The following is a 12,522-nucleotide window of genomic DNA, read 5'->3' as shown; positions in this document are numbered from 1 at the left end:
CACTGTGAGAACAGGCTGCTGGACCAGATGGGCCACTGGCCTGATTCAGCAAGCTGTTCTTCTGTTCTGATGTAATAATAAATAAACTTGCACGACCATTACTCTTTAATGCAAAACACAGGGCCTGTTGTTTCATTATGCATTTTAAAATCTCTGCTTTCTATTTTAAAAAGTTAATTATTGGGTTTCTAGTTCAGAATATCTACCTAATGCCCCAGTCCTAAACCTATGTGGAGTTATAAATAAAGCAGGGCTAGGCCCTGGATCACTGCCTTGTCGTGGCGAAGGGGCTTGAATTACTCAGGGAAACTATGGACAGGTCAAGATGGACAGGTCATAGTGGAGAGTTTGGACCAAACGTGATCCACCTGGAGTAGGAACTGGCAAGCCACTCCAGTATCCCTGCCAAGAAAACTCCATGGACAAAGACAACAGGCATAACAAGGAGAAGGGGACGACAGAGGATGAGATGGTTGGACAGTGTTCTCGAAGCGACTGGCATGAGTTTGGCCAAACTGCGGGAGGCAGTGGAGGATAGGCGTGCCTGGCGTGCTCTGGTCCATGGAGTCACGAAGAGTCGGACACGACTGAACAACAACAGGCCTGCTTATTTCCCATTTCTGCTCTGTACTAATAAGGAATCCTTCTCTGAGTGTGAATCATATTCATTAGGCACAGAATTCTGGCTAACAGTTGGGGAGAGTGGGAATGGAAGGGGGAATCCTGGAAGAAGGGTGTGGCCTGCTAAAATCTTAAACAGGAGCGCTCTAGATTACAGGTCCCACTTTGTCCTTCTTTGGCAAGCATCAAAGCCTTTTTTTCCTCTTGATTATGCCTAGCAGATGCAGAAGCCATGGACACCGAAATGGAAGTGGAGAATGAAACAATGGAAGTGGAACTTAGTGATGGAGAAGAAGACCAAGAAACCACCAAGGACCTTTCTAAAGATGCCAGTGAGCAAACAGAGCCTGTTTCATCTTTGTCTGCTCCAGCCACTAATGAAGAAGACAAAAAAAACCAGATCGCTCTGAAACCAATTTCTTTCCTGCCAAGGGATAAGGAAGAGTTGAAATGCTTGATAAATCATATTCAAGAAACAGTACATGGAAACATCTTGCCCAAATTGCACAGATGTCTCATTGCAAAGGTGCGTTTCTGAGTCTTCAGGGTTTGTTTTTAAATAGTATTTAGTACATCTTGATTCTGGGAGCTAAACTAGATGAATTGTCATTCACCAAAATAGCAAGTGGCTTTTAAATTGTGTGAATGGTCCCCACGTGGGGGCCCAGTCCGGAGTAGGACTGGGGTGGGCGGCATTAACATTTTGTCCCCCCACCTCCTATTTGCATTAAAAGAAAAGCTCCCATTTATGCCAGTTGTGGTCCTTGGTACCAAAGAGATGCTCTGAATACCCCTTTAAGTATACCAAATGAACCTCACTTTCTCCTCATAACAAACTTGTGAGGTAGGTTAGACAGAGTGTCGGCTCCAGTGTTGTATTCTCTCCGGGCGTAGATGTAAGATCACTGTCTTAACAGCTGGCAGTTCGAAATGCTATTGAGTAACTTAGGAGATGATGTGTTTCTGTGCCCTGCAGGTCAAAAGAGATGAAGAGCACAAGCTTGTGAAATCTAAGGTTGTGAATGATGAAGAGGTTGTTCGGGTTCCACTTGCTTTTGCAATGGTCAAGCTGATGCAGACTCTTCCCCAAGATGTCATGGAAGAGAATTTGCCAAGGTATGTGCAGTCATTTCTAGTGAATATTAAGTTCCGTCTGGTGAAATCACCTAGGGATATATATAGAAGAGTTTGGATTTGATATCCCGCTTTTCACTACCCGAAGGAGTCTCAAAGCGGCTAACATTCTCTTTTCCTTCCTCCCCCACAACAAACACTCTGAGGGAGTGGGGCTGAGAGACTTCAAAGAAGTGTGACTAGCCCAAGGTCACCTAGCAGCTGCATGTGGAGGAGTGGGGAATCAAACCCAGTTCCCAGATTACGAGTCTACTGCCTCTAACCACTACACCACACTGGCTCTCATATAGACATCTAGATAGTGCATATATACATATATAGGATAAATATTGTACAAACCAGTGGAGTGATAATTTCAGCTTGTGTTTGGTTCTCTTCTGTTTTGCTGCTTTGTTCGCTCCAGCATCCTCCTGAAAGTCTGCTCCCTTCTGAGGAACAGAGCACAGGAAATACGGGACATTGCACGCAACACCCTGATGAAAATAATGGAGGCTTTGGGGGCACAGTATCTGCAGTATGTTTTAAAAGAGATGCACTCAACGCTCGTCCATGGTTACCAGGTATAGTGCTGGCTTTCTTTTTCTTCCACATCCCTATTACGAGGAGGAGGCGCTTACGGGCAGAGGACATTGTAGCTCCTTAGCCCTGCTCCCTGAACTCACAATCTATCTGCAATCTATCTCCTGCCTAATTGGCAGCAACACCAGGCAAGCAGAAAGCAGAATCCATTGAGAAGTTGGGTCCGAGCTCAGGCAGTTGGAAGAAATGCTGGATTGTATCAAAGATTAATTTAGTAGGTAACAGTAGCAGGTGGGGACTGCTGAAAGCACTATAGCAATCTTCTAAATAACCATTCCAGTTGTGTATCTCTGTCATTCTTTTATTAGTTATCCTTTTAATTAACAAACACAGAGTCACTTGATTTCTTTTGCTCATGTAGGTCCACGTGTTGACTTTCACAGTCCACCTCTTGCTGAAGAGCCTCGCCAGCAGTCGACTTAAAGTGGGAGACTTGGATCCCTGCGTAGAACTTATGACCGAAGTAAGTTCTTTGAAAGCGACGTTTGCTGTGTGCGGAAAATGCCAAGTGTAAAAGGAGCTCATTTCAGAGATGTCACTGCAATTGGGAACTTACAGCTCCAGTTCCTGTAATACCTGGATGGAGAGAGGGTGGGGGTTGGTTGGGGGATACCAAACTGTTGCCTTCATGAAGGAGCCCAAGTAATACTAGGTCCTCTTCCTTCTTGACTAGTTACACATTTTATCAGATCTTTTGTTTCTTAAAGGGAACACTCTTATGCCTAGTCAGATCATGGGTCCATCAGCTCAGTATTGTCTGCACTGACTGGAAGCAGCTCCCCAAGGTTTCGACCAGGGAACTCTCCTAGCCCTGGGGGTTGGACCCAGGACCGGTGCTAGGGCTTCTGGCGCCCTAGGCGACACCAATCTTCTCCCCCCCCCCGCCAAAGCCTGCTTTGGCGGGAGGTGGGAGGGTGGAGAGGCAAGCAGCGGTTTCTCCGCTATAGCGGAGAAGCCGCTGCTCGCCGTCCTGCCCTCGCCAAAGCCTGCTTTAGCGGGAGGTGCGGGCGCAGGCGGGCCAGTGGTGAGGCGCGGTGCGCCAAGCGGGCCAGCGGCACGGCGCCCCCTCCATTTCGGCGCCCTAGGCGGCCGCCTAGTCCGCCTAAATGGACGCGCTGGCCCTGGTTGGACCTGAGACCTTCTGTGTGCAAAGCAGATGCTGTAGAAACTGAGCTCATCCCTCGCCCCTAAAGATGAACATGTTGGACCTTTCGTTGCTCATGTCTGAAAAGGTGGATGCAAAATTATAACTATTGCTCTACTGCTGCTTCCCGTTAACACTTTCCTCTGTGTCTTCTGAAAAGATTTTCAACCACGAACTGTTTGGGGAAGTTGCAGAGGAGAAAGAGGTGAAAGGCATAGTGTCCAAAGTCATGGAGGCTCGCAGAAGCAAGAGCTATGATTCTTACGAAATCCTTGGCAAGTACATAGGGAAAGACCAAGTGACTAAGCTCATTCTTCCATTGAAAGAGGTAAGATATATTTTCTCTCTCCGAAAGAGTAATTTGACAGTGGCATGATAAACTAGTAAAATACGGAAGAATAACAGGAGGACAGTCTGTGACACAACAAAGCATTTTTATGGGACCATGCTACCGATTTTAGCATGGTAAATAGACTTTGCAAACATAATGATGTGTCTTTCTGAAATCAACAGCATATGGTCTAAGAAGGATATATAACACCAGGGTTTCAGTTTTAAGGTGGCTTTTCTAATGCTCGCTTGCAGATTTTAGAGAATACTACAAGCCTAAAGATGTCTCGGAAGGTACATGAAACTTTACGCCGCATCGTATCTGGATTGATAATGAACACAGCAATGAGTGCAGAAACCATCCTTCTACTCAGCCATGGACTGATTAGTGAAAATCTACCACTGTTAACAGAGAAAGCAAAGTGAGTTTGTAGAAAGTTAATTCAAATCCAGTTGTCTTTTCTTCTGCTTGCTAGGATGATCAAATTGGCCACTTCTGAAAATGTGTTTACTCACAGAAGTAAGCTGGACCCATTTTTCAGGATTGCTCCTCGGTCACAAAGACTGATACTTGCAAGCTGTATGTTGTGAAGTAGTGTCATTAAAAGTCCTGGGCTTGCCTTGATTTTCAGCCACTCATGAAATTTTGATTTAATGTAGTTTTGAACCAATGGATCCAAGTTACAAGAAAGGAGATTCTTTCCAGGAGGTTGGACTATAGATGACCCTTGGGGGTCTCTTGCAACTCTACAATTCTAAGATTAAGATTCTTTGCTCAGTGTGATGTCTGTCCTTGGCCCAGATGAATTAAGGCCTTAATTCTAGCTGAAAAGTTTGTTTTGCTTCCAGAACTAAAGCTCCTGCTCCTCCAGATCCTCGTTTGCAACCAAAGAGTTGCCTCTTGCTTCCACCAGCTCCAGTTCGAGGAGGGCAGAAGGCACCTGTGAGCAGCAAGACAAACATGCACATTCTGGTTGAATCAGGACTACGGGTAAGTAAGAGATGCCCTGTGTGTTTAAAAATGAAATCAAAACATATTTTTTATGCTTCAGTGCAGGAATATTTTGGGAGGGAAACATAGTTGTGCTCTAGTCACTTTAATAGTTCTTGTTTCCCTCAACTGATTGTGGTTGGGAGTATAGAATATACTCCTCTGACCACTCTAGCCATGCCCAACATCACTTCATAAGGGATAGCAGTTGTACTCATCTTCCTCTTATCTCCAGCTTGTGAAAAGTTTGAGGCAGTGGGTCAATTCAGATATAATGTTCCTTTTTGTCCAAGCTGTGGTTGGGAGGATTCGGACCATTTTTGTTGTGCTCACATGTTTCATCCAGCCCTTGCATGTTTTAACTTCACTCTTTATTTTCAGTTTAGTGACAAACCATACTTCACCATTACAGCGAAACTGGGTATAGCTTGCACAAACTTTAGTGCAGGTGTTTGCTGTTAAACAGTAAGTGAGAGGATCACAGGGCACAGAGGAAGTTTAATCTTTGGGGAGAGGAGTGAGCATGAATGTACTGGCTTTTTCACATTGCAGCAAAATGTGGTTATGGAGATTTACTGCTTTATAGCTCACTTTTCCCATTGTAAGCTGCCTGGAGTGGCTGGGAAAACCCAGTCAGATGGGTGGGGTATAAATAATAAAATTATTATTATTATTATTATTATTATTATTATTATTATTATTATTATTATTATTAACAATTTGGTTTTTCCGATCTGTTACCCCTTTTAATTTATGCATTTAATTCCAAGCACTTATTTCCTATTACAGCTACTGCACATGAGTCTGAAGAGGTCCAAAATAAATTCCTCAGATGATCACACTTTAGAAATGTTGGATCCTTTCGTTCAGCTTCTTGTCGACTGCCTTCAGTCCACAGATGTTAAGGTAGGATTATGAACTCAGTGCAATAGCTCTAACCTCTGCAATGCTGGCAGATGACAAAGTTCAGCCTGGGCCAAAATTCTTCATTCATTCTGTCACTGAGATCAATAAAGGAATTGGGGGAAATTGTAACTTTCACATACTGATTACTTAGAATCCAGTCAAGATCATTGAGACTTAATTTCCTGGTTTCTTAACTGACATCAAACCATGTTTCCGCAGTGCAAGTGTAACAGGGAAGTCTGGTTTAATACAAACCAGTCTTTGCACCAAAGCAGATGCATAATAGGAGGTGGGTGAAGGAGTTGCACTTGGCACTTGACATTGACACTTGTTCCTGGCTCTTGAAAGACGGTCCACATCAATGCAACTTGCCACTCTAGCATGACTTCAAGGCAGTCTTACGCTTTTGCACCTCTTTTTATAGCATTTCATTGCTAGATTGCTCTATAATCGGCATGTATTTTGCTTCTCTGTGTTAAAATTGTGGGATTAAACACCAGAGGGTTCAAAGAGTGGATTTTGTTGAGGGATTTGGGAAACGTGGTAACCCTCACGTGATCAAAAAGCTCAAGAATTCCAGTTTAAGGGATTTGTGGCTGGTACAAAACATTTTCAAGGACCCACCTAGCTTTTTTTATTAATTTGCTTGTTCTCTTCGCAGGTGATCACTGGCGCTCTCCAGTCCCTTCTGTGGGTCTTAAAGTTCCCGTTGCCTGCAGTAGACAAGAATATAGAGCAGCTAATCGAGCGGCTTTTCCTTCTGCTGAAAGACTTTGCCAAGCAGGAGCTGCTAAAGGCCAGAATTTTCATCTGGTTGTAAATTGTTTCAAAGTAAGTTATAACTGGTAGAACAGCTCAGTGTTGATCTTTGCAGGGTGCTTTTCTTCCAGACTCCTGTTTCTGTGGACATGGATGATTGGTGTGATAGAAAAGGGACTTCAGACACCTTTCAGATCTGCAAATCATTTTGAAAAATTGTGTTCACAGAACTTAAAAAAAAAAAAACCAACACCTTATTTATGCAGTGATCCTCAGAAGCTGGGATCTGCACACAGCTAGCAAATTAGGATACCCAAGGGGACGTAGGTGGAGACAATCCATTCTCTGTAATGGTCTGACCCACACATTGTGTAGAAGTTCCACTGCTATGTGGATTCTGAGATTTCAAAATCACACTGCACAGACACTTATCCTTGGTAACAAAATGAGGCGGCCAGTAGCATTTTGTCACCACCCATATTTTCAGTAAAAACAAAGGGTGGACAAAACTTGCAGATCACAATTCTAAGGTCCCAAAGTAGTTTAATAATAAATAGCATCATGTCATTGTAAAACAATCGGGTAAAACTGTATGTCTGTAAAACAAGTACATTGCTGCAGTAAATAAAAGTTTGTGGTGAAATGGTTAAAAAGTCTAACATTCCCTCCTCATAAAGTGGTTCCCACCAATCTGGCCTCCAAGTAGGGGAACAGTGAGGCCAGAGCCTTGTCTACAGATTTACAGCACAGCCCTATGGGTTCCATTGGTTTTTAATGGTGCTTACTCCCTAGTAAATGATTTGGATTGCAACCCGAATGGGTAGGGAGATGATGATCACACACACCTATAGAGAGCGCCCTACAAACTCTCAGGGGACTCTGAATCTTGTAGAACATTCTGTAATGGTCATGCTCACAATGCTAAAATTTAATTACAGTGTGTAACTCTGCTTGTGAGGAATGCAAAGAGTCACATAACAGAGAAACAACTACAAGTGTTGCTTGGATATGCTGAAGAAAGATATCTACGATTCGTTACGACAGGCCACTGCCTTTGGCCTCTTAAAGGTATCACTTGCACTGTAACAAGTTGTCTTTTAAGAATCATTTGTTGAAATGGAAATGGAAGTCTCAAATCTTTCCCCCCGAGTGTATAAAGCTGGTAGTTTTGTTTTGGGCAAAATTGTTTTGGGCAGATGTGTAGAAAGCTGATCAAAACAATGAAAAAACATGAGTTTCAAATTGTATTTAACACAATGCAGAACACAATCATGACTCAGTCATATGTTTTTCTCTTTTCAAAAAGGCGATTGTATCCAGAAAACTGGTAGTTCCCGAAATTGATGGTGTTATGCAGAAGGTTGCAGATTTTGCCATCACAGGCCAAAAACGAGCAAGTTCGAATCCAGTGCAGACAGGTTGTAGAAATTAAAGGGGGGGGCAGGCGTGCTCATGCCCTTTTATCATAGCAACTGTTTTTTGTCAGCTCCCATTTTATCAATTATTTTAATCGCTGGCAACAGCACAAATTTGGTACTTTGGAGTTTTAAACCAATTGTTTCTTGTTTTCTTCCACCCCCTCCCCCAGATTTACCTGAATATATTCTCGATTATCCACTTGGTACGAAGCTGAAAACCAACCTTGAGTACATCTTTGCCCAGCTCAAGTAAGTGCACAGAGATTATTGTTTATTTTCTCATAAAGGAAAAAAAGAGCAACTACAATGCTGGGGCTTTCCCCTCTGGTCAGAATGGGGACCCTCTGCAGACAACACAAGTGTCAGGACATTAGGATAAAACCTCCGTAGAGTATTGGAAGCAAATTGTATCCTCTGTACACAGCACATGTTCCCTCATTGGTTATGAAGTTTTGTTCTGTGTTCCTGCTGACATTTTTTTTTCTTCGTATACTAACAAATAATCACATTGGGAGCACAGGAAGCTGCCTTTTACTAGATCCAGACTCTTAACCTAGGCTGTGTGCTGTGTATTCTGACTGGCAGTGACTCCCCAGGGTCTCAGGTAAGATCTTTCACAAGAAAAGTTGTATGGAGGAAGAAAGTGGTCTGTCACATATAACATCTCAGGTCCCAGTGAGGACCATCGTATGTATTTAACTTTATGTTCACATTCAGTTATTAAAGAAAGACACATGAATATTCTTCAAGGCCTGGTGTTTGCAAAAGCAAGGTGTAATATGAAAATATATGCTATGCTGTGTACTTTTCTTAAATACAGCTCCTAAGTCCCAATAGATGCAAAGGAACTTCTGATTAAACATGTGTAGGATTTTGCTATTAGTGTGCCAAAAATTATTGCAAGGACACTGACCATACTGTTCTGTTGTTGCCCTAGTTATGAATATGAGACAGGTAGAGAATCTGCTTTGGAGATGATTGCTTACCTCTTTGAAATGTTCCCCCAGGTAATGTATAACTGCATCACAAACTTCCCATCTTTACCGTATTTCAGCTTGAAACCCTAGAATATGGCATTTCATATAAGGCATGGCTGGATGGGAATTATTCCCATTGAATTTGGCAGGAGTTACTTTTGAGAAAACATGTTAGGAGATATGGGAGCTGCTCACATACATTTTCCTGAGCATGTTGCTGCATGTGCCTTTTCAGAGTATGCTGGCATTGCTGAGGACAAATATGGCCTGCATGGATTGAATTTCATGTTTATTTTTCTTTCTTTGTCACATTTATAACTGCCCTTCTTACCAAGAGTTGTGAGGAAGCATACATGCTGCTCCTCCACTTTTAACTATCGCAACAACCCTGTGGTGATGTAGATTAGGTTGAGGATTCAGGCCTGGATGGATGTACTTGGAAATGCCCGAGCCTTGTGCCCATGTGTGCACCCTCATATTACCCCTTTCCTCTTTGCTGGCACTGTGTTTCTGAGTCAAGTACTGCTGTTTCCCCAATTTGTCCAACTTGGGAAATGAAACAGGACCTATAACCATGGTTTGAAGTTTCACAGTTTGGAATTAGCAGGAAACTCTGATAAATCAACCCAGGAAGGCTTCAGTCACAGGGCAGCAAGTCTTGTACATACCTTGGCTTCAGAAGCTGAGGGACACTTGGACTGGCCATAGACTAGGCCAGAGTCACCCAATGAGCTTCATGGCTGAATGGGAATATTATTTACAGTCTCCCTTCCCCCTCTACCCCCACTTTCCCAACCTGCATTTCAGCTCGGTATTCATATAACCAGTAGCTGTACACTACCCTCAACCTTGTCTAGACAAGCAGCTGAAACACCCCTAGCACAGAATCGGAAGCGGGTCTGATTGCTTGACAGGTTTACAGGGTTGTGTGGTGGTGGATACCAGCATTCTTCATGTAGTCTAGAGATTGCCAACAACAAAGCTTACCGACTTCCCCTTTCTTCTTTTCTTCAGGGTTTACTGCACCAATTTTGTGGGCTTTTCTTTGTCCACTATGTATGATGATTGTAAACGACGATTCGGCAAAGTGCAAAAAAGATGTCAGCTCTGGCTGTCAAAGGTCTCCTCAGTAAGATTAACCCTAAAAACCGAGACTTGATGTTTCCCTGCTCACCTCATGGTTCAAGAGTGACAAGGGTACCGCTTATGGCAGTAGTTTGACTACTGTCCTGTACAGATGTTTTTGCTAGATGAATGAATACGAGAGAATGTCAAGAGGTGAATCCTTTGGAGGAGAGATGGTGTTCCGTTAACCTTCCGGAGAATAGCACTGTAATTTATAGGGCCTTCATAACTGGGCCAATTTCTTGTGGGGTTCAAGAATTATGGCTGGCTGTGTGGTTGAGAAGGCAGTTGTGCCCACTATCTTGGGACATCTCTTCTGCAGAGGTCCTAACTTCCTTCCTTCTATCCACAAAAATCTCCACTAATATGATGTTGCTCCTTCCTGACAGTGTGTGCACAGAGGCTAGCTGCTCATGCCTGTGGAACATTTGTTGAAGCTGAAGGAATCAAATTTGAAAAAAGGCTTGGGACCATTCTCCCAATTATCGAGAAAGAAATACATCCTTCAAATTTTGAAGACGTAAGTCATTAATTGGGGCTGTTCCTGGTAGGCTGCCAGTTTGTAGAGTGGAAAGTAGATCTTCGGACCCATAAGTATGTTGATGGTGTCTCTGTCCTTTCCCCACCTACCCAGTGGTGCAGTGAAATAAATTTTAAGATTCTTTCAAATTATTTTTATAACTAAAACCATTATATGTGGAAAAACCTATACATTTTCATATCCTGATTTTCATAACAAGATTTATATATCAATAAATGTTTCAACTTCAAAACAAGGAAAAAACATTAACACTTGAACAACAAGGTGTATTTGCAGTATTTTACAAATTCATTTTATTTTGACTATTCCACCACTAGGTGGTATTCAAGATTTGCTTTGTAGTAGCTTCAGTCACACAAATAAAAGAGCAGACCCATTGATATCAATGGACCTAACTTAGTACTGCTTATTAATTTCAGTGGGTTTGCTCTTAGTAATAACATAGTGAATATTACCATCTATTTCAATGTTGTAAAATTAGGAAGTTGACTGTTTGCAAGGTCAAAAACAGCAAGTGTTGTTTGGTTGCATTTTATATTTAGCCACAATTATTTAAATTGAAACCTCTTCACTGTTTGTACACTGATGGCTTTTCAGGGTGTCATTCTTTCACTGTCCCTTTTTGAAGGTTGCAGAAGAGACTGAAGAAAAGGCTGCCGACAGACTGCTGTTCAGCTTCCTAACTTTGATCAACAAACTAATCAAGGAATGCAATATTATTGAACTAAATAACCACAATGAGATTCTGAGCAACATTTGGGGTTAGTAGTGCTGTCATATTACATTGCTCTTGAAACCTTTGGCACTTGATGGATCCATAATGCCAGGGCAATACTCACATGAAGGAAAATGAGTTGTGTACGATGGCTTTTTAGTTTGTATTCCTAACTTCTGTTGTCTAACCTCTAGGTTAGATTTCTGCAGTGCATTATATGTAGGGCTGCCTCTGAAGATAGTTCAGAAACATCAGTTGTTGCAGAATTTGACAGACAGGTTGCTCACTGGGGCAAGACAGTTTTAGTATATCATACTGATTCAGAGTGTGGATTTTGACCTATAAATCCTTAAACAGCTCAGAACAGCAGTACTTCAAGGACCACGTGCCCCCATATGAACAGACCGAGGCCTTTATTCATGTGCCTTCTCCCCGAGAGGTCTGGAGAGTAGGAATGGGCCTTTTCTGCAGTGGCTCCTCATTTGTGGAACACTCTCCCCTGGGAGGCTCACCTGGCACCTTCTTTAGACATCTCTAGGTGCCAGGCAAAAACATTCCTCTTCAACCAGGCCTTTGAAATGTGTTTGTGGGAAGGGAGGGTTATTGGTTTGTGCGTTTTTTGTATTTTGAACTGCCCTGAGATCTTAGGATGAAAGGCAATATACACATTGATTGATTGATTGATTGATTGATTGATTGATTGATTGAATAATATTCCTCTGTGTACGAATAGGTACAGTTTAAGCCTATTTCTCTCTATTTCTGAAGGTCATGTGCAGTCTCATTTATGGTACCCTCACAGTTGGGTGTGGTTGACGTCTTCTCAGATTTTTGGCTTGCTGTTTGCTGCTCACAAGCCAGAGGAACTTGTTAACAAATGGAGTAAAAGAAAGCTGGAAAAGAGTCAAGAAAGTACTACAGAGCCACCGGCAACTACCTTCTTAACAGAAGAACTAGACAAAAAGGTTAACATTACCCTTCTAAATTGCCTTTCTTGCATTGATACACATTTCAATTTCCCATTAGATGGCAGATACAAAAATGAACATTAGTTTCAGTGTCATGATAGAGCTTCATATGATTGTATCTCTTTTTGTCTCTTAATATTTGTACTTCTTAGGGAGAGCAGTTTCTTCACACAGTGAGTTCAGCCCTTTCATGCTTCACTGTGTTTCAGAATGATTGTAACTTTTCTTTACTTTTACAGATGAAAACACTTGCTTTAGCATTCTGCCATCAGTTGAAGTCCAAATTTTTAGATCAATGTCTTGGAGAACAGGTG

General features: G+C 42.4%; 1 protein-coding gene across 1 annotated transcript in view; it reads left to right on the top strand.

The window, feature by feature from the left end:
- The window catches only part of UTP20 (UTP20 small subunit processome component), a 61,762-nt gene that overhangs the window by 45,275 nt on the left and 3,965 nt on the right, over nucleotides 1-12,522 (top strand). The window contains 24 exon segments of the mRNA XM_033162906.1: nucleotides 840-1,147; nucleotides 1,598-1,737; nucleotides 2,159-2,315; nucleotides 2,696-2,797; nucleotides 3,639-3,806; nucleotides 4,064-4,230; nucleotides 4,658-4,799; nucleotides 5,589-5,705; nucleotides 6,367-6,484; nucleotides 6,487-6,536; nucleotides 7,403-7,483; nucleotides 7,485-7,532; nucleotides 7,771-7,851; nucleotides 7,853-7,892; nucleotides 8,062-8,131; nucleotides 8,820-8,889; nucleotides 9,874-9,904; nucleotides 9,907-9,950; nucleotides 9,952-10,021; nucleotides 10,024-10,056; nucleotides 10,374-10,504; nucleotides 11,154-11,286; nucleotides 12,009-12,205; nucleotides 12,448-12,519. Coding sequence (XP_033018797.1) covers nucleotides 840-1,147; nucleotides 1,598-1,737; nucleotides 2,159-2,315; nucleotides 2,696-2,797; nucleotides 3,639-3,806; nucleotides 4,064-4,230; nucleotides 4,658-4,799; nucleotides 5,589-5,705; nucleotides 6,367-6,484; nucleotides 6,487-6,536; nucleotides 7,403-7,483; nucleotides 7,485-7,532; nucleotides 7,771-7,851; nucleotides 7,853-7,892; nucleotides 8,062-8,131; nucleotides 8,820-8,889; nucleotides 9,874-9,904; nucleotides 9,907-9,950; nucleotides 9,952-10,021; nucleotides 10,024-10,056; nucleotides 10,374-10,504; nucleotides 11,154-11,286; nucleotides 12,009-12,205; nucleotides 12,448-12,519 — 2,570 coding nt within the window.

The sequence above is a fragment of the Lacerta agilis genome, chromosome 10 (genome assembly GCF_009819535.1).
Source record: "Lacerta agilis isolate rLacAgi1 chromosome 10, rLacAgi1.pri, whole genome shotgun sequence".
NCBI classification, from domain to species: Eukaryota; Metazoa; Chordata; class Lepidosauria; order Squamata; family Lacertidae; genus Lacerta; species Lacerta agilis.
The sequence above is the reverse complement of the archived record's forward strand: the minus strand, read 5'-3'. Positions and strand labels throughout refer to the sequence as shown.